The sequence below is a fragment of the Pogona vitticeps genome, chromosome 2 (assembly GCF_051106095.1).
Source record: "Pogona vitticeps strain Pit_001003342236 chromosome 2, PviZW2.1, whole genome shotgun sequence".
In the NCBI taxonomy this organism is placed as follows: Eukaryota; Metazoa; Chordata; class Lepidosauria; order Squamata; family Agamidae; genus Pogona; species Pogona vitticeps.
The window spans coordinates 179066823-179092165 of record NC_135784.1 but is presented as its reverse complement, the minus strand read 5'-3'; the positions used below and the strand labels follow the sequence as shown (position 1 = coordinate 179092165).

The following is a 25343-nucleotide window of genomic DNA, read 5'->3' as shown; positions in this document are numbered from 1 at the left end:
ATCTTAAAATTCTAACTCACCGGTTGTTGTTTTTAAAGAGATGGCAGCTTTGCTTTAAAAAGACGTATGGATGACAGAGAGCTTTGTCTTTCCCAAAATACAGTCAATCTTCTCTTCCCCAGGTTTCTGGAAGACAAGTACGTTCTAGACGATGTCCGGAGTATTCCGTTCACCAATGGAACCCTACTGCTTGAGCAAGTCCAGCGCAAGGATGCCGGGAACTTCACGTGTGTGGCTGAAAATGATTTTAGCAATGACTCCATCACAGCTCACCTTATTGTCAAAGGTAGGAGTGGGTTTCCCAGCATGTACCTGGCATTGTAGCAGATATAGAAGAAACCAAACAGAGACCTGGTGGGAAATAGTAACCCTAAGACAGAGTAAGATATGATGGGAAGAAAATGAGCTAGTACAATTTGGTGAGGTTGGAAAATAGGTGTGAAAATGTCCCCCTTCTGCAGTCTAAGCAGTTGTCCCACAGCAGAGGTGAGGAACTTTTCCTCTCCAGGTGCTTAGGATCACAGCTCCTATAGCCTTTTGTTAACAGCTGCACTGACAGTGGCTTCTGAGAGATCAAGTGGATATAATAAATAATGCCAAAATTCTATCCCCTCACCATGAAATCAGAAGGTTGATCTGATTCCACTCCACTCCACCCTAACCATTTCCTGTAGGGTGGACATAGTAGGTTCTCCTTCTGGTAACTAATCTCTTGCTTCCCCACAGGGATTGTGATGGTGACAGTGTGTTTTAGTTTATTATCTATGTTTAAATGATCTAACTGTGTACACTGACTTTAAAATTGTGTTTTGCCCAGAGTTGAGGATTACCTAAAAATAATCTCTTTAGATGGACAATAAAACCTTTGAGATAATTTCAAGATTACTGATAGCATCTGCAATCAGGGACATGTAAAATGGCTGCTTGAGAGCTCTGGATTATATAGGTGCCACGAAAACCAAAAGAATGACAGAGGCGTTTGTTTGCTTCATTTCAGCGTGAATCGGGTGCAAGATAATGTCTCAATGGATTGTTCCTCCTCTTAATTTATTGAAGTTGGCGTAAGGCTGTTTTTTCTGGTATTCTACTTTTGGCCTCAAACTGTCTTAGAGTGGCCATGACAGCTGGTTTTAGAGGGAAGACTTTCAGCCACACTGGAATAAAGTGGGAAAGACTGGGCAATATAAGTGAAATTTATGGCAGGCTTAATTGGTAGAAGTGTCTTTCTTGAAAGTCTGGTGGAAAAGCATATTAAGAAGATACACCTCCTTACTCTTCTGTCTCTTGTTCTAGGAGCCACAAGGTTTGAGGTGTTGCCTACCAACACTGAGGCAAAGAAAGGTGAGAGTGTCACATTCCGCTGTAAGGCGCTGTTCGATGAGACCATTCCAGAGCGTGGGACCCAGTGGCGCCTAAATGGGCGGCCCCTTCAGGATAGCTCAGAGGGGAATAAAAAGTGAGTCGAGTGGGCTAGGTATTTTTACATGAAAGATTGTAATTTGGAAAAAATGTGTGTCACATATACTTCATCCATTGTTCTTATCCCTAGATACTTAATCGATGAAACATCTCTGACAGTCATCAACCTAGACTACGCTGATGAAGGGTTATATAGCTGCCTGGCTTGGACAAGTCTTGATTCTGTGGAGAAAAGTGCCAAGCTTTTGGTGTATGGCAAGTAACCCCCACCCCACCCCGAAAAAAAAGGAGAAGAAGAAAAAAGAGAAATAAAATATGTACTCTTTCCCTCTTGTGATCAGAATTTAGGCCAGCTAGAAGTCAAGGGGGTGGTACTTGAGGTACCTGTTGTGGGGATTGAATTTAGGCGCACTGTTAGAGGTTGACCAGTTTTTCATAATTAGGGCTGCATGTGTTAAACGGCCAAGAATTGCACTTCAGTTATTTATTTGAGAATTTAGTTCAGCATCACTGAAATTAACTTAGTAGTAAATTAGCAGAGGCAAATTTTAATGGCTACGCATACAAGTTAGGGCTGTTTCTCTGGTTTGAGGTGAATTTGTTTCGGGTGTGGAATGATAACTAGGGTTAAAATACTAAGGATAGCTTCTTTGAACAACTTGAGTTCAATATATGTTATTGTTCCTTCAGTTTAAATACAAAACTCTGTTGGATAGCAAACTTTATTTAAATGTTATCTATTAGTTTCTCAGACTACAAATAATTAATTCACCAGCAAGTGCTTTAGCCTGTAGATCACTGTAGGATGGGGAGGTACTAAGTTTGCAATTTGGAATTTCCAACGCGAGTTCTAAAATGTCTGAGGGGAAATGCCAAAGGTTTTTGGCAGAAGAGCCTTGGCTTTTCCCCTCTGAGGGGATGGAGAAGTTCTCATTTGGCTGACATTATTGTCCTTCTGCCAGGCAAACCTGGCCCTGTGTCCAATTTGGAACTGTTGAGGCAGCAAGATCATCAGGTGAAGCTGACATGGACACCAGGTGATGATCACAACCGGCATATTGAAGGTAAAAAAACAAACAAACAGTGGCCCGTGGCCCTTTCTTAGACAAAAAGGTGGTGATGGTTGTTACTGTTATCAACTTAAACTTATATTATGCCTTTGCTCTAATGAACTCAAGCCTGCATACTTGGCTCATGTCTTCCCCTTTGTATCATCACAGCAACCTCTGAGGTAAGTCAGGCTGAGGGAGAGGCCCAAACTTACTCAGTGAATTTTATGACCAGGAAAGACTTGGAAAAACAAACAAACAGCAGGCTAAAGAAAAACCTGAACAGTAACACTACTCATGAACAACAAGAGTTAAGGACAGCAGAAGAGTAAAATAGGTCAGGATTTAGCTTGAGAAGTGGTATGAAAATATGGTGCCCATCTATATGATTAAAATTAACATTAACATTTTTTTTAAGTGCACTTTGATAGTAATGCTTAAAAGATCATCAGCTAGCATAAAAACATGCAACCGGTGTAAAAACATCCATTTTCTTAGAACATTTCCTGTCATAGTGTCTGTCTGGTGGAGAATATCACAATAAAAGTGTCACTGATGTAGGAGGAACATGCTTGGCTTTCTTTTCTCTGCTTACAAATGGGAGGATTGTAGTTGCTCCAACCTTACTCCCTGAGTAGGTGATTACTTTTTATTCACACTAGCAGATCACACATTGTTAAGGTATTTGTAGCCCCCCCCCCCCCGGCAACATTGAATGTCTTAAACCGAGTCACCACTCCTTAGTGTAAGCAATGTAGGAGGTAACCAGAAAGGTAACTTGAAAAGGATGTAATCAAGTATTTTGTTGGTTGCTCCTTCTATTCTGCTCCAGCTTGACTTTCCTTTCTCCAAACTAGTGTCTTAGATTATTCAGTCATTTAGTGAAAGGGGTTTTCTGTTTTAGATTAATCACTTAATTCTTGCAGGTAAAATGTAGCTTTACTTGATGTAGGTGTATTCTTAACTGTTTATAGTCTTCACTCTGCTTTACTTCTTAGTTACACACATAAAATAAATAATGAAGAATTTGATTTAAATATTCAAAAAGGATTTTATTGAGGGACCACCGGTAATTGATATGAAGGGAAAGGTTGGTTCTAGGATTTGAATAATAAAGGTTGAGCAATGGTAAAACATATGTGTATTTTTCTGTATTTAAAGATTAAAATAACTTCATTACAGACTCTCAGTCTTTCTGACACACACCCTCTAAGCCAGAGGTCCCCAACCCCCGGTCTGTGGCCTAGTGCCAGTCCGTGGCCTGGGCCGGACTGGGCCGCAGAGACAGTTTGCCCACCCACCCCCGCATGCACTCCCCTCCACAGCCCCTTCGCACACCTGCGCAAGTGCACGAGTGCCCCCACATCCCTGCCCCTTTGCTCATGCGCACGCACCAACACAAGTGCCCCCACCCCTCTGTGCATGCATGTGAGTGTGTGTGCACCTGTGCAAGTGCCCCCGAGCACCCCCGCCCCTTTGCACATATGTATGAGTGCATGCCTGCCCATGCAAGTGCCCCCACCCTTTCATGCATGCACGCGAACATGGGGGAATGCCCCGCCTTCCCTGCACACAGACCCTGTTCCTCCCCCAACTGGTCTGCGGTGTCAAAAAGGTTAGGGACCACTGGTCTAAGCAATCTAGACTAGACTTCTTTTAATAAACCCTAACACAAACTACTTCTCCTAACTGACTCTCAAAAAGATTTCCATTCTTTTCAAACTTTAAAATCTAACTCTCTGATTCAAAACTAAACTTCATAGAATCATAGAATAGTGAAGTTGGAAAGGGCCTATAAGGCCATCAAGTCCAACTCCCTGCTCAATGCAGGAAACAGACCGAGTTCTTCCTAAAACATTCCAATCCCACTAACCTATCAGCATTCAATCATTCAAATACCAATCACACTAACATTCTGCCTGCACATATCCACTATATACAATGATATTGTCATATAAATCAGGCACATACGTGTATATACATAAGTGTAGGAAGCTCCCCCTTTGTGGTGTGTCATATATATATGGCACACCACAAAAGGGGGGTGGGAGCGCTTCCTTCCACCACTAACAAGCATATCACATATTTGTCATTTTACTGATATGGGCAGACTGACTTGCCAAATTTAATGCTTCTAAGCATGTGCAGGAAATATATTCTTTTTTGCTGTAAGTTATGTCAGTTTTCTCGTCAAAGAGCATGGAAATTGTGGCTTCGTTTTGTTGATTTTGCTTTTCTTGCAGAGTATACCATATTTTATGAAGAAATCAAGTTTGGGCCAGGAAAAATGCAAGAATTAACCACGGTACCAGGAAACCAACCATGGGCTATACTTCACCTTGCTCCATTCAGGAACTATACTTTCTATGTGCAGGCCAGGAACAGCCAGGGGAAAAGTGAGCTAAGTAGACCATCTGCCAGTCACATCACAAAATCTGCAGGTAAGAAAGCTCACAGTGCAGACTGAAGCAGGTTGTAGGGCATCAGAAGGAGGATATTGGCATCAGAATATCCTATAGAAAGGTAGATGGTAGTATCTCTAGGAACAGTAAGGAGCAATTAAATAAATGTAAGGATGCGCCATTCATTTGTTTTTGTTCTTACTACAAGTCTCAAAATTTTTCGTTCTGGGAGTTCTACTAAACAGACACCAAAATGTGGCTTACTTGGGGAAAAGGCCTAAGCTGGAGGTCTTTGTGGTCATAGTTCTAACTCTTCCTAACTTCCTGTTTAAAAAGGTAGCTGCCATGGTGCTATCTGGAAAGTTTCCTTTTTTGAACAGGAAGCTAGGAGGAGCTTGGCTTAGGTTAGACAACAAAGCCTTCCAGCTTAGGCCTTTTTCTCAGGTGGTCCACATGTAGGAGTCTGTCTCTTAGGTGGAATTCCCAGAATAGAGAACTCTGGGTTTTGTAGTCCCTTCCCCACATAAAAAAGAATGGCCCACCCTAGTGGTGTGTTTGTGTGTTCATTCATTCCTGTCCAAAAGTATATACATGGGCAGTGAGAAAGAGTAGAAACCCCAACACAGATAGTGCAATAATGCAAGCGGTAGTGAACTTTGAGTGAGCAGGATAGGCTGTTTGTGTTTTATATTTGCATACAAGCACACACAAAAAGGGGGAGTATAGGATTTGATACTTGGGGCAGCATACACCAGCCTGAAGATCTCAATGTTCATTAGAAATAAGTATCTTACCAGCCTATATAGCTGTGAAGATATACTGTGAAGTGTGCTGGCATGAAATGAAGGCCCAGCAGAATCTTAGGCGGTTGAAGGATGAGAGGTTTAGTGCCCTCTTCCCACTGAGCAGGCTAATCCTCCACAAACTGATGGATTCCAGGCATATTTTGCTTACTTAATGCACATTGCACTAGCTGTTGAATTTGGCTTTTCTTGGGGTAGAATGTAGGGACGTGGTGGCGCTGCGGGTTAAACCGCAGAAGCTTCTGTGCTGCAGGGTCAGAAGACCAGCAGTCGTAAGATTGAATCCACACGACTGAGTGAGTTCCCGTTGCTTTGTCCCAGCTCCTCACCAACCTAGCAGTTCGAAAGTATGCAAATGCAAGTAGATAAGTAGGTACCACCTCGGTGGGAAGGTAAAGGCGTTCCATGTCTAGTCGTGCTGGCCACGTGACCACGGAAACTGTCTTCAGACAAACGCTGGTTCTACAGCTTGAAAACGGGATGAGCACCGCCCCCTAAAGTCAGACATGACAGGACTAAGAATGTCAAGGGGAGCCTTTACCTTTATCTGGGATAGAATGTGAGCTATGCAGACATCACATGTTGAGTACCCACAATTGCTGGGATGAGAGAGATTTGAGTCGGAGTGCTGTTTCTGCCATTGCCTTCTTGAGTTGCCTATGCTATGAGAGAGAGGTTTCTCAATTTGATGGGTAGTAGAGGTATTGCATGGTGCGGAAGGAAACACCACAATCGGCCTGCTTCTCAGTCTTGGGAGACAAGGTGTGTGCTTGATTTAACCTGATAATAATTTGGCCTAACTGTGTGCCATTGCTTTACAGCCCCCGTGCGGAATCCAGTTGATGTCAAAGGAGAGGGAAATGAGACCAGTAACATGATCATCACCTGGACGGTAAAATACAAGTATATTTGTGTCACTGGAGTTGCCATCCCTCTCCCTCATCCCTCACCCTAATCTGTTTCTCTCTAGCAGTGTTATTGGTTCTGAGAAAATGTTCTTGTGTATCTTAGCGCTTACTATAACAACCTTTGTTTGCTTATCTCCTGCATTCTCTCTTTTGGACAAGAACTCCCATCATCTCCAACAATAAAAAACAATTAGGCATACAGGGTGGGGCCGGGTCACCATTGGGGGAGTTACTGTAGAGTGCTGAGAATTGCAATTGTATGAAATTTGTCCCTAGAATCCTATAGAGAAGCTACGCTTGCATGATCTGGTGTGATCAAAGTGGTGGCTTTAATTCACGAAGCACTTCTGCCGGTGCATTGCACAGCCAGTTGCAACAGGAACCACTGTGACTGACTGTGCAATGGAATCACACAATCCTCACTGCCTGGGTATGCTGCCTGGCAGATTTATGCAGCATAATATTACATTACATGAAGACAAACAATTCCAGCCACCAGATGCTCAGGATATAGATACATAAAAGGAGATTTGGGCTTGCCTCAGTTAGAAGATTTCTATCCCACTTTTCAGTCAGATAATCCTCAAGGCAGATTGCATTAATAGGTTGCAATTAGAGATGGCGGTATTCGTATTCGCAGTGGTTTAGCCACTCCTGGCTGGAGGCAGGATGACAATCCTCTCTGTCAGGTCGCAGAGTGGCTAATCCATGGCGGAGCACAGCGCGATAGGAAGACGCTGCTGTGCCCATGGCAGCGGGCGAATGGTGAGTGGACCATCTGGCCCCATGGGGCTGGACCCTCGTTATTTCCACCTGCGGGGGGATATCGTATTTGTCTACAAATACCCCCATCGCTAGTTGCAATCACAAACACACACGGTCTGCAGTGAGAATCTGAGCTGTGGTCACATCTTGCATATGTATTATTATGGTTTTTCAGCAGTAACTTCATTTTCCTCAGTGCAAAAACACTGACCTCTTGCTCTTGCAACGTCTGAGTGTCTGAAGCTGCCTTACACTGATTCTGTCTCTCTGAATCTTTGATTAGCAGCAACACCTTGGCGTCTCAGACAAAGGCTTTTTCTAGCATTTGTCACTTCATTTATTTGACAGGGAATTCCCACTCCCATCCTGGCAGCCTTCTGCAGTGTGAAAGCTGTCAGGTTCCATGACCATGCAAGAAGGCTATTAATATGATGCTCTGCATGGAGAAAGAAATAAAATTTCTGGTATGTGCACAACTATAGTAGCATCAGCCAGAATCACAAATTCAGCCTTGTGCAGTTGCACCTTCACCACAGCATCTGTCCATGTGTGAATTCAACAGTTCCAAATACAAAGAGCTCATCACAGCATGGGGAGAAGCTAACAGAATGCATGACAGGTCTCCAGCAGATGCCCTCAGCAGAGAGGCATCAACCAGACTTAGTGATCTGAACACAGGTCCCACTGGGATTTGTTCATTTATTGCTGTACAGGTTTTTATACTACTTTCCTAAAAGTTCAGAATTGTATACAAATGAAGATACTCATAAAATTGCACATCTAAGAGTCCAAAAGCAATGAATGGGATCATGTCACAAAGCAATGAGAGTGGGAAATTCCCAGTCAAATAACCCAGGTTACTTAAGCCTGGGTTGGGGAATCTCTGACCATCTAAATGTTGGTGAACAGTAGCTCTCATTATTCTTCACTATGGGTCACGTTGACAATGACAGATGAGGACAAGGAGGAGCCCAACAAGGTCTAGAGGTCTACAGGATCCCTAGTCTTGACCTTGGCAAATGAACTAGATATGAACGAAGAGGAGAAGAGAATGAATTTCCCGGAACCCAGCTCATCACTGGGCTGTGTGATTTGAGAAGTGTTATTCTTACATGCCAACTATGTTGACTGAATGGTTGACTGCATAAGTGGGAAAGACTCCAGTTCAAATCTCCCCTTGAAAAAAGGCTCTATCCTCCCCTTCCTTGAAAAAAAACACACCAGGCCGAGACTCCTTGTCCTGCCTTGCAGGGTTGCCGTGATATACAGTAACCTGGTGCTCTTTGTCCTATTGGCTTCTTGGATTACCATGCTGACTCTGACTCATTTCCTGTAGCACTTGGCAATCCAAATTATATGGTCTAATCCATGGTGGATTCCCATGTGTTTCGCTATAATCTTCACTGTTCCCTGTGATAGTTTTCTAGTGAATGAGAGAGAGAGAGAAGGAGAACTTCTTTCCTTCTGTCTTTTATGGGTGAGAAAAGCAGTGTGTGTCAGAATAGTGTGTTTTGGCTCAAGCGGTGTATGCACACACGCTGCCACTTGTGTCTTTTATTATCTCTTTCATCATGTTTGGGTTTGTCGTGTTGTTTGCATTCCAGTGAAAAGGGGTGGTAACAGCCTGTTCCGACTACAGAATGTTAGTCATCTGGGAATGTCCCCAAATTCTCATGCTTGCCATAATGATGGGGGTTTTTGGGCTCCATTCCCAGGAGAGAGCTGGTGCCAGAGATGTCAACTCAGACAAGCCTGTACCAAGTTCAGCTACCCAAATGTTGCCAAAATACACAAGAGGTGGAAGGGACACAGTCCTCACGGCTGCAGCTGGCCCAGCATCAGTTGCTCTCCATGGTTCTCATCCCTGGCCCTGAACAAAGGGGCACCATGGCTTCTCTCTCTCTCTCTCTCTCTCTCTCTCTCTCTCTCTCTCTCTCTCTCTCTCTCTCTCACACACACACACACACACACACACACACACACACACACACACACACACACACACACACACACACACACACACACACACACACACACACACACACACACACACACACACACACACACACACACACACACACACACACACACACACACTTTTTAATGCATCTTTGACAGCGAAAAGAAAAAAGGATCTAGGGGATCCCTCAACAGAAACAAACACAGACTTATTTCTCTTGCATAATTTTTGTTTTGGGACACTGGCATAACCTCGGACTAGAGCTGCCCCCGCTGAACAGAAGAAGCACCTTCAGCTGTGGTGTCTGAGGCACAATGCTGGGTTGTATTGCTTCACCTCTTGGTGGAAGATGCAATTTTTGTGCACCTTGGTATGCTTAAAAATAAATAAGTAAATAAATAAATCTCCCTCTATATGTAGATCATGAACTTATCTAGTAAAACCATTTGGCAGCATGATCCTCTCCTTGACGTTCTGGCTTTCTGCATGCAGGGAGTTTATTAGATAGGAGTTGTTGGAAAACCACAAATGCTTTCTAGTTAGGCATCCTTCAGTCTCGAAAGACTATGGTAGCGTGCTCTGTATGGAGGGCTTGGAACAGCGCCTAGTGTGGCTGAGAAGGCCAATTCGAGAGTGACAGTCCCTTCCACACTGAAGACAAACCCAGTCTGTCCCCTGTCCGGCTCCCTGGTTTTGCTGCTGTTGTGACTTCCTCTTTGCCTCGGCCTGCTGGGCAAGAGTCTCTTCAAATTGGGAGAGGCCATGATGCACTGCCTGCCTCCAGGCTGAACGGTCAGATGTCAGGGTTTCCCATCTGTTGAGGTCTATTCCTAAGGCCTTCAGATCTCGCTTGCAGATGTCCTTGTATCGCAGTTGTGGTCTCCCTCTGGGGCGCTTTCCCTGCACTAATTCTCCATAGAGGAGATCCTTTGGAATCCGACCATCAGCCATTCTCACGATGTGCCCAAGCCAACGTAGGCGTCGCTGTTTCAGTAATGTATTCATGCTGAAAATTCCAGCTTGTTCTAGGACTGCTCTGTTTGGAACTTTGTCCTGCCAGGTGATGCCAAAAATCCGTCGGAGGCAACGCATATGGAAGGTGTTCAGCTTCCTCTCCTGCCGTGCACAAAGGGTCCAGGACTCACTGCAGTACAAGAGTGTGCTTAGAACACAGGCTCTATAAACCTGAATCTTCGTATGTGTCGTCAGCTTCTTATTGAGCCATACTCTCTTTGTGAGTCTAGAGAACATGGTGGCTGCTTTCCCAATGCGTTTATCCAGCTCGACATCTAGAGAGAGGGTGTCAGAGATGGTTGAGCCGAGGTACACAAAGTCATGAACAACCTCCAATTCTTGTGTGGAGATGGTAATAGAGGGAGGTGAGTCCACGCCCTGGCCCATGACTTGTGTTTTCTTCAGGCTGATTGTTAGTCCAAAGTCTTGGCAGGCCTTGCTGAAATGATTCATGAGTTGTTGGAGGTCTTCAGCAGAGTGGGCAACAATGGCTGCATCATCTGCGAAGAGGAAGTCCCGCATGCATTTCAGTTGGACTTTGGTCTTCGCTCTCAATCTAGAGAGATTAAAGAGCTTTCCATCTGATCTAGTCCGGAGATAGACGCCCTCGGTTGCAGCTCCAAAGGCATGCTTCAGCATGACAGCAAAAAAGATCCCAAAAAGTGTTGGTGCGAGGACACAGCCCTGTTTCACTCCGCTTTGGATGTCAAAGGGGTCTGATGTTGAGCCGTCAAAAACTACAGTGCCTTTCATTCCCTCATGGAAAGATCTGATGATGTTAAGGAGACGCGGTGGACATCCAATCTTGGGAAGTATTTTAAAAAGGCCATCCCTGCTAACCAGATCGAATGCTTTTGTAAGGTCTATGAAGGCCACTAAGAGTGGCTGTTGTTGTTCCCTACATTTCTCCTGCAGCTGTCGGAGGGAGAATACCATGTCGGTGGTGGATCTATTAGCTCGAAATCCGCACTGTGATTCTGGATAGACTCTATCTGCAAGCACCTGGAGCCTCTTCAGCACAACACGGGCAAGCAGCTTCCCTACCACACTAAGAAGAGAGATGCCACGGTAGTTATTGCAGTCACCCCTGTCTCCTTTGTTCTTGTACAATGTGACGATGTTTGCATCCTTCATGTCCTGTGGTACTCCACCTTCCCTCCAGCAGAGACAAGAGACTTCATACAGTTCGGTGGTGATGATCTCCTTACCGCATTTCAGCACTTCAGCAGGGATGTTATCCTTTCCAGGTGCCTTGCCGGAGGCGAGGGAGTCCAAGGCTGCTTTTATTTCTGCTAGGGTTGGTTCGTTGTCCAGCTCTTCCAAGACAGGCAGGCACTCAATGTTATTTAATGCTTCTTCGGTTACTACATTCTCTCTGGAATATAGCTCAGAGTAGTGCTGTACCCAGCGTTCCATCTGCTGTGCTCGGTCCTGGATAAGCACACCTGTAGCAGACTTCAGGGGAGCAGATTTCTTCTGTATTGGACCTAAGGCCTGTTTGATACCGTCATACATTCCTTTGATGTTACCTGTGTCCGCTGCTAACTGTATCTGAGAGCAGAGCTGGAGCCAATAATCATTGGAGCATCTCCTGGCAGCCTGTTGGGCTTGACTGCGAGCAGCTCGAAGAGCTTGCAAGTTGTACTCGCTAGGACAGGCTTTGTATGCTGCTAGAGCTCTTCTCTTATCCTCGATGGCTGGCATTAACTCCTCTGAATGGGCTTCGAACCAGTCAGCCATCTTTTTGGTCTTCTTGCCAAAGGTGGACAAGGCGGTGTTATAGACAGTGTTCTTGAAGTGTTCCCATCGTTCAGATGCATTTGCATCAGCCGGACCTGGAAGGGCTTCCTCAAGTGCTTGGGTAAATTCCTTCACTTTTCTTTCATCGCAAGTCTTGCTGATGTCAATACGTGGTCTTCCTTCCTTTTTTGTGTGATATACTCTCTTTGTTCGTAGTTTTACTCTACTACACACCAGGGAATGATCAGTATCACAATCAGCACTCTGGTAACTGCGTGTGATCGTAATACTAGGAAGGCTGGAACGTCTAGTGAGGATTAGATCAAGCTGATGCCAATGCTTGGATCTTGGATGCCTCCAGGAAACTCTGTGTTGCAGCTTCGTGTTAAACAATGTGTTGCTGACACAAAGACCATAATAGCAGCAAAACTCCAGCAAGCGTTGGCCATTTTCATTCATCTTTCTAATGCCAAAACGGCCTAGACAAGTGGGCCAAGAATTATGATCAGCACCAACTCTAGCGTTAAAGTCTCCAAGAATGAACAGTGCCTCTCTTTCAGGGACTTTTTTGATAGTAGCTGCCAGATAGTCGTAGAATTTGTCTTTCACTTCTGGAGTGGATGACAGTGTTGGTGCATATGCGCTAATGAGGGTTACTGGTCCTGCTGATGAGTGGAGCTGCAGAGACAGGATTCTTTCACTCCCCACAGTAGGTGGAACAATGCATCTCAGAAGAGTATTTTTGACTGCAAAGCCAACACCATATTCCCTGGTCTCATTCGATGGTTTTCCCTGCCAGAAGAATGAGAAGTTTTTTTCTTTGACAGATCCAGAGTCTGGCAGTCTTGTCTCTTGTAAGGCAACAATGTCCATCTGCAGTCTACTCAGTTCCATGTCAATGACAGCTGTCTTGCGCACATCATCTATTTCTTGCAGGTCGTTAGGAAAGCCGTAGTCAGGAAAGCCAGGGGTCATTGTCCGTACATTCCAGGTGCCCAGCTTTAGGGCAGAAGTTTTCTTACGATTGTTGCATGGTGCACAGTTATCGATCTGCTTGTCGGGTTTGACCCTAAACCCCACGCACCCCGTGGAGTTAACAGACCGTGGCGAGGTAGCACCTTACTGGCTGGGGGCTGCCCAGCTTAAGGCGGGCGGTATCTACCTAGTGAGGTGCAATGACCTCTCCCACCGTCAGAAGTAGCCCCTGGCGTCCTGCTCTACGCCAATTGAGCAAAGACTTATAACCGGTAACTGCTACTTCCCGTGTTGTTTCGACGCTGTATGCGAAGCTGGAGTGTCCTCTCCAGAGCACGAAGCCTGGGTAAAATAATATGGAGGATAGGCTGTTACCCGAGCAGCAAATCCCCCCTCTCCACGTCGCTGAAATGGTCCAGTGGAGAGGCAAGAGCCAATACAACTGGTTCCAGCAATGTCGCAGGAGTTGGCAGAGTGACACAAAGTGCCTCCGGGACTCCAGCTCCGGATTTTGCCTCGAGGTTATCTCCTGAAGCCCTTTCCATGAGTGGATATAGCCACAAGGCAGTGGAGGTTTAAATTCGGAGTTTTCCTTCTCCTAGATGGGCTGCCTTCCAGGGCTGACGAGCCCCACCTACCCGGTCTGCTCTCTAATAATGCGGGAGTATGCAATGTTGAGTGGCTTTCTTGTTTCCCAAATTAGGGTAAGAAATAGGATTAGAGAGTTTCATGGACCATTAAATATGCTCTCTGGCTCATCCTCCTTTAATGCTAAAACTCTGCCCTTCCTCAGGTAATTCATATTTACCATATTGGGATTGGGGTTAAGAGTTAGGGTGTTTGAGAATTTCGGCGCGCGGTCCAGTAAAAAACCCAAATTCAGGGCGTCAGACCCAGCCCCCTCTGGGACCATGTGGTGCAGGGGCCAAGACAAAAGCAAATTCCTTAGCAAAACATCAATAAGAGGAGCTCAGCGTACACACTTTCATCAGTCTCATTCCCCGTGTTTTTTCTGGTACCACCCAAGGACTGCAGGCAAGACAGAATGACATGGCCCACCAAGGCCGACTGTGCCAACTTCCAACAAGGTAGAAAAGGTAGAAATCAGCACTGTGGTTCTACCAGCAGTCAAAAGGACCACAGTGCTGATTTCTACCTTTTCTACCTTGTTGGAAGTTGGCACAGTCGGCCTTGGTGGGCCATGTCATTCTGTCTTGCCTGCAGTCCTTGGGTGGTACCAGAAAAAACACGGGGAATGAGACTGATGAAAGTGTGTACGCTGAGCTCCTCTTGCCCCTGAGCATTTTGCCTCGCTGTTCTCATGATGCTCTTTAGGGTCTATAAAAAGCAATACGCTTTGAATCTCCCTCTTGAAAACTGGACTGTGACTAAATAGCACCTGGTTGACTATCTATCCCAATGTTACTTCCTCTGATGGTGGCAGTTTTCTGGGGTTTCAGGCAGAGGCCCTTTCACATCAGAAGCCACCCAACCCTTTTCTGGCACGACATGCCAGGAATTGAACCCGGGACCTTCTGTATGCATGTTCTTCTCCAGAGCTATAGTTGAAAGCTTCATAACTTGAAAAATGAACGAATTAGCAGGTCCAGATGCTATCCAGATGAATCTAGTTTCCCTGGCCTTCTAACAGAAGTGCGTAACCTATCCTAAGACCACCCTCTGCACCAGAATGCTGGAAAGCAGGGCCTACGTGAACAGAGGCCGTGTCCAACTAGGATGAATGACAGGGGAACACTATTGCCTATATTATCTTGCTTGTGAACACCCAGAGTTGTTTTGTTGTCGAAGGCGAGCTTTGGATGGTATCTCCCCTCTGATGTACTTACAGAAGCTGGCTGGACCAGCAGTTCAGTCTCATTTCATCACTGGCAATGGGGCATCATCCTCTACCACAACTGGGACAACAGGCTAGGGGAGGAGGTCCCAAGAGAGGTGGTTCCCTATGCAGCTCTGTCCTGGAACAATGGGGAAACACAATTGGCCGCAAGAGGGGTGGGTGGGAAGGAGCCAGATGTTATCCCAACATCTGCTCACTGTGGGGGTGGCCCTCCCCTCTGGGTCCGGTCCAGCTTGTTGTTTTCAGAGTAGATAGACTTGGGGCTTGCCTTACTTGTCTTGCTTTCTCTCGTCTTCTCTCCACTCAACCAACCTCCTCCCCCACCTTGCCACATCCCTTTCAGCCCTTGCATCCCTGGGAGTGGAACGCCCCAACGTTGAAATATCACGTGCAGTGGCGGCTAGGAAGTGAAGGCCAGTGGAACGAGACAGAAGTCGAAGCCCCTCCTGTGGTGGTGACGGGCACCCCTGTCTTCTCGCCCTATGAGATCAAGGTGCAGGCACGCAATGACTTTGGCAAAGGACCTGAACCTCCCACGGAACAGGGCTTCTCCGGGGAAGATGGTGAGTGGTGAGGGGCGAGGGAGGTCCCAAGTGGGCTCACGGTCTCTGTTCAGGGGTTAGCTGGGTGTTGCGGCATACAAGACATTTCCTTTAGATTTTTAAATTTACTTATTTATTACATTTTTTATACCACCCCATTTGTGCGAAAACACTCCTCTGGGCAGTTTACAATCAACTAAAACAATAAATATGAATAAAAACAACAGATTTTTTTAACTTAGCTAGCCTTCCATGGGTGCTGTAGGGAGGGGCACAGTACTTTAAACAAAACTGGTGAAAACCCAAGAGAATGGGTTTAAAAATAAGGCATATTTCTTCACTTCCTCATCACAATTAGGACGTGTGTGGTTCCGTTTATTTTATAGATTCCTTTTTTAAAAATGATCTTGGAATCCAGGTATTTACCTAAGACAGTTGCGCTGACCGGGGGGGGGGGGGTGAGCAACTTGTTTTCTGTTCAGAAGTACTGTACATTCCCTCCAAGGGAATCTGTGGAGAGGTGCACATGCCAGGGATGGGCAGAAGTGCAGCTGGAAATGGACAGGGCTAATTAGGCATCCTTCAGTCTCGAGAGGCTATGGTAACATGCTCTGTATGGAGGACTTAGAACAGCATCTAGTGTGGCTGAGAAGGCCAATTCCAGAGTGACAGTCCCTCCCACACTGAAGACAAATACAATCTGTCCCCTGTCCAGCTCCCTGATTTTGCTGCTTTTGGGACTGCCTCAGGGCTAGAACCAAAATAAACTCACCCCCTTTTTTCCCCAGAGCTTACAAAACTTTCTTCTCTGAATTATGTTGTCTTGAGTCTCCCAGTAAGGATGACCATTAGCCAAGGGGATTTGGGTTGTTACAATATATTAAAAAAGCAACTTTTCCAAACTATTTCTCACTAGTTCTCCCCCCTCCCTGTCATCCATCCCTTCTCTTTCTCTTTCTATCCCTCCCTCTCCGAATACAATGCTAGGAGTTGATTTGATCAATGATAAGAAGAATTTGAAATGATACTGAGGATCACGGGTAGTGTAACCCCTAGTGTAGGAAATATTTTGGAGCTTGACATAATTGATGATGGATTCCATTGTTTTCTGTGGTCTAGACTTCATCACACCTGAAGTAATGACCATCTCTCTATCCAGTGTTGGACCTATGGGCATTTCTTGGGTATTGAAATGATTTAGGGTGCAAGCCCAAAAGGCAAAAATCTGTATTAAATATGAATTTGCTAGTATTTACTGGTAGTATAGATCCAGGATTCAGCAAGTCCCTGGGGCCTATACCTAGTAGTGACCAAGGTTAAATCCAAAGTCTCACTCTCACTTTCTTGCCTCATTTCACCTCACTCTGAGAAGGCCACAGATTCCTCTCTTCCTCTCTGCAGTGCCGGGGGCAATTCCTGAGAATTTGGCAGTTGAAGTCCTTAACAGCACCACTATCAAGCTTTCATGGATCCTCCCTAACAAAGAGAAGGTTTTAGGCCACCTCAGGGGATTCCAGGTAAATCAGAATATATCCAGTCAGTAGCAATAATGGACATGCATTCGTAAAGGTCTGTTAATTTCGACATTACCACAGAACAAAGTTATAGTCCATGTTTGTGCGTGTTATACGTTGTCAGGTTGGAACCAGATTATATCAGCTCTAATAGGGCTTTCAAGGAAAGTGAGATAGTTAAGGAATAATTTCATCTGTGCCACCCACTCTCAGTGAGTTTCCATGATCAAGTGGGGATTCAAATCAGGTGCCCGGAGTCCTAATTTCCCCACACTGGGTAACCCAACTAGAGATGTACAAATTGTGGAAATGTTGAAAGTATGAGAAAAGTTTTGCCTCATTTCTGTGGAGGAATGACAGAAATCTGGAGGAAAATTCAAATATATGCAGTAGTTCTCTTCCTAGCAAGCCTACATTTGCTTTGCTGCTTTAGCAACATAACATGCTTTATTCATAACTTGAAAGAGATGATAAAAGTAAATGGGAAGGAAAAGGGATTGGAAATTCGAGGGAAGGCTGCTCCTAAGCCCTTGTTCCCTACCTGTTTTCAGCATGTAATGGGGGGGGGGGGGAGAAATGCTGCAGACAAAAAAATTGGGGGGTCCCCTCAGGTTATACAATTTGCTCCTGTGATAGGCTCTAGACTGAATGAGCACTGAAAAGTGAGACATTTTAGCTGTTCCATCAAAATAGAACAGTGTCTCCCACAGAGGACTCGGAGCTGGTTTTATCCCGTCTGGACACACGAGAAAACAAGAGACCCAGCAGGCAGTCTTTATATTGTCCATAGTGGAGTTAACTTTACACAATGTATTAGGTTAAGAAAGTCAATGTAAATAAATAGTAGAACTTTACGTGTTTTGTTTGATGATTTCCAGCCTCCAGTAGTATCATCTGCTCCTGTGTAAGTCCCACTGATGAACGATTAAATTAGGTATTCACAAACAAAAGCAATGATGGTCATGCTGTCCCAAAACCAATTCAGGACCTCAGACGTAGATTGATATCTCACAGGAAAGGAGAGAGGAAGACTGAGCTAACACCCACGTATACCTAAAGATCAATTTCTTTGTCTCAAGTATTCCTTCTGCAGTACAGTACATCCTCAGGCAGCATGTGCATAACAAGGACTTAAGAGGACGTTGTCCTCCCTCTGTCTACTCTCCTCCCCCAGCTTACTTCTAAAATCTCACCTGATGGACAGAGTATATTTTTAAAAGTTCACACATTTTTGGTAGGTAGGTAGGTAGGTAGGTAGGTAGATAGTGGAGCTTCACCTGTTGGGCATGCTTTTATAGGGGCTTTTTGTTTGGCCTATAAAAGCATTGTCTCAGTGTGCCATTGGGAATTGGTTTCACACTGACACAGCCATCACTTGGTTTGTTTCGAAAAAAATGTGCATTTGTGAGATACTGTACACATGGTCAGAGGAACATGACATAGAGTGGTGCCAGAAGGGAACCACTGGGTGTGTAAGGGTGGAGGTGAAGTTATAGGAGTTTCCGTAATTCTCTCTCTCTCTCTCTCCTTCTTAGGTGTATTACTACTGGCTGGGAACCTTGGAACAGCGAAACCATCAGCAGGCACATCCTCATGCCCATTCCCGTGGGAAAGTGCTGATTGAGGGAAATGTGTCTGAAATCACAGTGGGGGGCTTCAGGCCCTGGAGCTGGTATCGGGTTCAGATGACTGTGCTCAATGGGCGGGGGGAGGGGCCCCTCAGCGAGGCCATAGAGTTTGACACACTTGAGGGAGGTAAGAGCATTATATCCACTCTTACACGCTTCATACTTACAGCTTCCCCTAAATATACATGGTTAACCCAATACTAACCCCTGTTCCTCCATTTACAAACAGACTCTTTCTCTCTCCCTCCCCCCCCCCCCCCGTATTACCTTCTTCAGGACCCTGGTTCTGTTGCTAGCATTTTTATGTTTATTTTTAATCTGTTACATACTGACTGCGTTCACACAACACGATAGACCAGAGATCTATGGGAAATCTGGCTAACGGGTTCCAAGTAGTGTAACTGCCTCACAGCTTCTTCTTTGTAGCAAGAGTGGATAAGCAAACCATGACTTAAAGCTCCATAGTTTTACCCTGTTGTCCTAATAAACCAGAGTAGGAAACCAAGGTTTCTTTTAGACTTGTTTTCCTGGTTTTTAGGAAAAAATAATAAATCAGAGAGGATGCTGTACCCATATCTGAGTGATGCAGAAACCAGTGGTTCCCAAACTTGCGTTGCCAGATGTTCTTGGACAATAACTCCCAAAAATTATGGCCCTCACAGCTAGTGGTAAATGCTTCTGAGAGTTTTAGTCCAAGAACATCTGAGGACCCAAGGTTGGGAACCACTGCACTAAATAAACCACAGAGCAAATCTACATGATTTTTTGCTGCAGGCAGGCAGAAAATGGCCAGAATGTGGCAACATACTGCTTATAACCTATGCTGCAGGAATCGTGTGAGTCCCTGCTTTACATAGTGTGATTGTGTCCATTAGGTGTCATTGTATATAGGCATGGTTTGATTTAATTATCATTTGTTATGTAAACCATGACAAACCCATAGCAGATGACAAAACAAACTGCATCTTTATCTTCCCAATTTTTGGATTGTTTCTCTTCTATTCCCTTTGTCAGTGCCTTTTTTAAGTTGGGTAGTTAGTGAATAAAATAATAAATGAGCCATGGCTGCAGGATCAGGCATCACAGGAAGCCATGGTTTAAACAAGCCAACAACAAACCATGGTTCACATTATGGTTTGTCGCTAATTGAAAAAATTAGCTTATTAGCAGAGTTGAGGTTGCATATAATAACATGCCATATTTCATTAAACCATACTCTAGCTTTTAATGTCATGTGGGCTATTCACTTAATTTAATTTAATTTAATGTCATTTAATTTAATTTAATTTAAATACTGCCCAGTTATTGAATTCATACTATGCTGGATCGTGCACAAACAAGCAAAACCCCACAACCATGACCCACTTCATTTTTATAAAAATATAATAACGTAATCAAAATGGTGATATAAGCGACTTGAGTGTGGTGACATACAGAACCCTGAGGTTCAAACATTAAAATTAATATCATTTGAGAATAAGATGTCCTAAAGTACTGCCTTATATAACTCTGTCTTGAGTAATTTCTTGAATATTAGGAGGGATGGTACCTGGCTTACCTCAACTGGTAGTTTATTCCACAAAATGGGGGCTGTAACTAAGAAAGCCCAACTCCTTGTTGTTAACTTTCTGGCTTCCCTCAGCGTAGCCACCTTTCACATGGTGGACTAAGAGGAAAGTGTGACATAGGAAGCTGAATTTTGGGAGAGATGTTCTGAAAAGGATTGAGGTCCTAAACCATTTAAGACTTTAAAGATCATAACCAGCACCTTGAATTAAGCATGGAAACTAAGAGAGAACCAATGTAGGCGGGCCATGGCTAGGGATATATGATCAAATTTACTCATCCCAAAGAGCAGTCTGGATGCTGCATTTTGGACCTCCTGAAGATTCCATACCGTTTTCAAGGGTAGCCCTGCATAAAGAGCATCGCAGTACTCTATTTTTGAGATTAATAAATATTTGAACATTTAAAACCAAATTAATATTAATTCTTTTTCATTTGCATTCTTATATAATGGCCCAAGCACAGTGTTCGTCTATACTAGCATAAACCCACTGAATGAACGAAACTTACAAATGTTGTGCTACCAGTTTTCTATTAACTGCAGAGCCTTGTTGGAACTAACAGTTGGCCTTAGGTCCATGTCATAATCTTTAACATGAAATAATTCTTCATGTGTCTGAAGAAGTGGATTACAGTCCATGAAAAGGCATGCTGAAATCAATGGGTTAGTCTTGAAAGTCCCACGATGCTTTCTCTTTCTTTCTTTTTTGTTTGTTTTCCTGCTAAAACAGATTAATATGTTTTTATGTCTCAAAAACATAAAATAAGTTTCAAAGAAGATTAAAAGGAGACCGAGGGGTTTCTGATTAAGGATTTGGATCTACCTGTGGTCTTGCCAAAGAAACCCACTGGTTTCGCTTTGTTTTGGGGCTCTATACCGCCAAGCGTTTCAGCATCTCTCATGTTAGAGCTGATGTAAAAGAGCCCAGGAAAAATGTGAGGAATTCCCTGTTCAAATCCCAGGCCCCAGGGTGTGGCCCAAAAGGTTTGTGAGAATATAGCCATTCAGGTGAAGCCATGCTGACTTGGATAGAATCTATTATTGGATGGGAGGCTCCCAGGGAATCCTGTGTACAGTATAATGCCGTGAATTCCATGATAGAGGAACACCCTGGGGAAATCAGCTTAACTAATAGGTAGAAATAAAGTACTGTTTGGGCTATAAAATTACTGAATAAAACTTTATATTTATTGGGTGGTCTGAGGTAAACTGTGATCATCTCCCCAGAACACCTGGGGCAGAAATTACTGATGTGTGTGTGTGTGTGAAAAAAAGTTTAAATAATTAAGAGAAGTAATGGCAGCTTTTTTTGTTTTGTTTTGGGTTTTTTTTTTTCCCACCATGGATGTCTGGCTTTGCATTTCCTGTAATCATCCCAAATTCTAGCCATTTGAGCATTGCCTCAGCTTGCCTTCAGGTCATACACTGACGAGGTTATTCACTTTCCCATTTCTTCCACCCAACCTCATCTTGATTTTTTCCTCTTTTCTTCTTTCTCTTTCTCTCTCCCCCTCCCATTTTCTAATTCATATGTTTGTTTGTTTGTTTGTTTGTTTGTTTTTAATCTATGCCATCAAAGGCAAAAAGGTTTTATAAAGGGTTGTAGAATTGTTCTGTAGACTGGGATGTTTTTCTAAGCCAGCTTAGATATGAACATAGAAACTGTGCAAGAATAAAAATTGAAATTGTTGGCAATTTACTATCATCAACATATCATATTTATCCAAAACAGGTTCATACTATACATGTTACCCTACTGAAAGCTTGGGAGAGTATAGCAACATTCACCCAATAACTAGAAAAAAAGGAAGTAAACAATGGAAAAAAAATTAGAGAAGGCATTGTAATATAAGTTAAAAGATAAAATAATGTGATTTTTAAATAAGGCTAAACGATGATGACTTGCTTGGCCTCATCCAATGAATAACTGAACAGAATTTTGATCCATTCCTACATTTTCTGTTTTCAGGCATGTGTTTTTGTAATGCTTCCACCACTCCACTAATCTCTTACTTAGCCTCATTCTTCTCACAGTTGCCCCTCCACCTTGTAGAAAATGCAGAATTTTTTTTGGGGGGGGGGGGGAATTGTTTCTTTTCCTTTTATTTCTTCTTCTGCTTTCTTTTTCTCTCTTTGGTCCTAAAACTACCAGAACCTTCCAGTGAACATCACCCGTCCCCATGCTGGCTGCAGAATCCTGGGAAATGTAGTTCAGAAAAGTAACATTTCCAAACTCTGCAAGAGGATTTGGTCTTCTCTTTCAGGGTCCAAAGTTCCTGGGAGCCAGAGTGTGTGGAACCAAAATCCACCATCCAGCATCTAAGTCAAACAGCTGCCCAGGCCCCACATGTTTGAAGGGGTTGCCATTATGCCAAACCCTTGACTTCATCTATCTTCTCCCCTGTCTCCATGATGTTTTAGACCAAGTAGCATGTGGGTTCATGGTCAAGGGGGGGGGGGCGGGGAATGGATGTAGTGGTGCATTCCTCTCTAAGGGGCGAAGGCAGCAACTCAGGCCCCAAGAAAAGAATCATATTGTCTCTTTGGGGGTTCCCTTCTTCCCAGAACGCTACTCAGTCCCTTCCTTTTGCTGCCCAATTGCTAAGGAGAGACGAGCAGGGACAGAGGATAAAGGGCTGCATCGGAAGGGCATTGAGGACAGACTGGTTGCTTGCCACAGTGGGAGAGATGCCACTAATGATCTAGAAAGGAAACATTTATTATTATTATTATTATTATTATTATTATTATTATTATTATTATTATTATTATTATTATTATTATTATTATTATTATTATTATTATTATTATTATTATTATTATTATTATTTTGAACTAGAGCTGCTAGGTCCCCCGCAGTCAACACAGCCAGGGCTATCCTTGCTGTGCAATCTTGAGAGTTGTGGTATTTCTCATTTTTGACAAAGAGCCTCTCCTTCTACGGGGTGTGTGGGTGTTACTCCCTGCAATATATTTGTGGACCCTGCCTTGCCCACCAACAGCCAAAGAAACATCTAGCATGACAGAGGTAAAGTCACGTGACATCTCGCAAGATTAGCAAGTTCCATATGACGTAGGTTGCCTGAAACCAGAAGTGGGCTACAGACCACACAAGCTTATGCCAATTCAAATGTGCTCGCTTTTGAGGTGTCACACCCTCCTTGTGACCCGTGTCTTCCAAAATATATCCCTTGCTTCTTTCTCTCTCCATTTATCTCTGCCTCCGTGCTTAGTCCCTAGCCTCCCGGAGTCCTTTCACTTGGACTACCTCTCGGACACGGCGCTGCTGCTGGAGTGGACGCGCCCCACTTTCCCCAATGGGAAACTACTAGCCTATGTGTTGGCGTATCAACAAGGTGAGTTTGGGGAGGGTTCTGGCTGGCGTGGGGAGAGGAGGTGGCAGCATGCTGGGAGGCGGGAGGGAAATCACCTTGTGACATACTTTGAATATGGAAAGATTTAGGCCTGCTACTGTCGCTGCTGCTGTACTGTTTCGGCTATTGCCACCAGCCCCCATTGGAGAGCATGAAGTGCAGTCCTTTTCTCACCATCGGATCTGCATCTCTGGCCACCCAGCGGTGCTCAAAGACTTCCAGCAAAGGAAAGACATTCTCTCCCAAGGCAGCGTGGGTCTTCTCTTGGCAGCTCTTTACTGCTAGGGTGTTTCTCTTAAAGTTTAGCTACGATTTGCTTCATGCCGGTTCCCATGTTTAAACTTCTTGTCCTCCGAAGCAGTAGAGAACCTCTCCTATGAGACAGCCTCTCAGGTACCTGAGGAACCCTATTCCACATCCCATTCATTTTCTGTATGCCAGGGTCAGCTCACCCAGCTCACTGAACCAGCCCACATAGGACTCTAGACTCTTCACCGTGTGGCTGCTCTTCCGTGGAGGTGCTCCAATGTCCTCCTTGAAATGTGGCACTCAGAACGGGATCAAGTGATCCAAATACAGCTCCCTCGGCCCAGAAAAAGCAAGAATATTTCCTCTTAAAAGATGGGCACTGTGCTTCTGTCAGTAACATCCAGAATGGCAAGCTGATGAATTTCTCCTCGCCAAGTCTCAGTGATATCTATCAGATGTCTAACATGTCATCCCATATTAGGCTATTCAAGTTCCTATGGTTCATTTTTCTTATTTTGTACATTAGTATATTGACACTGGAGCTGTGAGAGTTATATCTTCCTGGCTTCCTGGCTGTATTGATCTGCCAATTTCCTGGCACTGTCCCCTCCTTTGTCACCCATGGTCCTATTCCTAATGCCTGACTCCACAGCTGGCACTGGGATTTTGTCAACCTTTCCTGCAAGAGTATGTTTAAATCTCCCTTGATCAGGTTTGAAAGGTTTCTGCCTGGTCCTCGTGAGCTGCAGTGTGGCTTCATGAATGAATCCTTTATAGTGGTCATAGGCCATGGTATGTGATGCCACTCTCTGTGTAGCCTGCAAGAATCACTGCTAAAATCCGGTCTTCTCACAGCATCTTGAGCTTTGACTGGAAGGTGTGATGGTAAACCCTGGCATCTGGTGTCCTCACTTCATTCATTTTCCTGCCCAGAACTTTTTAGCCTTTGGAGATCCATTCAAGATTTCCATGAAATAGATTGTTGACTCCCACAGGGATCAGCAGGAAAGGGTAGCCTCTCCATCATGTCTCGAATACATACCCCAGTAGTTTCTGAGATGCTGGGTCTGGTCTGAACATGCCTGTGGCATCCGGTTTCTTTTTTTATTGCAAAAACCTCTTGCAAGGAATTGTTTCCCGTTAAGCATGGCTGTGTTTAAACTTGCAGAATTGTGCAAGATTTTGTGCCATATTACACAGAATCGTTCTTCTATTCCTAATCTCTTCCCTGAGGTTTTGTTTTCAGGATCCTGACACTGCCTGAAGGAAATGCATTTCCTGCAGCTGCATGTTTTTGTTTCAGGAAGCACAAAGAACAGAAAGCATTCGCTGGAATTCTCCCATAAATTTGAAAGAGCCCCAATGACCTGACACCCTAACCCACCCAGCCTTATGTTCTGGAAGAGATCATCCTTACTTGACTTATTCTTCCTGCAGATGTTTCTCCATGCAAATCTCTTCTGGAATGTCTTCGAAGAGGGAGATATTGCAACTTCCCAGTTTGGTTTTAATGTTCCATAGCTCAGCTGCACTTTTTGTTTTGTGGCACTTTTTATTTTTAGAATTACGTTGAAAA

The 25343-nt window shown here is 44.3% G+C and overlaps 1 protein-coding gene across 8 annotated transcripts in view; it reads left to right on the top strand.

Moving 5' to 3' along the window:
* L1CAM (L1 cell adhesion molecule) overlaps positions 1–25343 on the top strand; it is a 113822-nt gene that overhangs the window by 69282 nt on the left and 19197 nt on the right. For all 8 annotated transcript variants that reach the window (XM_078386560.1, XM_078386563.1, XM_078386566.1 and 5 more), the window contains 10 exons: positions 123–286; positions 1294–1456; positions 1550–1674; positions 2382–2483; positions 4712–4909; positions 6495–6565; positions 15237–15456; positions 16837–16952; positions 18485–18704; positions 23378–23500. In XM_078386560.1, coding sequence (XP_078242686.1) covers positions 123–286; positions 1294–1456; positions 1550–1674; positions 2382–2483; positions 4712–4909; positions 6495–6565; positions 15237–15456; positions 16837–16952; positions 18485–18704; positions 23378–23500 — 1502 coding nt within the window. The remainder of the gene's footprint in view (positions 1–122; positions 287–1293; positions 1457–1549; positions 1675–2381; positions 2484–4711; positions 4910–6494; positions 6566–15236; positions 15457–16836; positions 16953–18484; positions 18705–23377; positions 23501–25343) is intronic.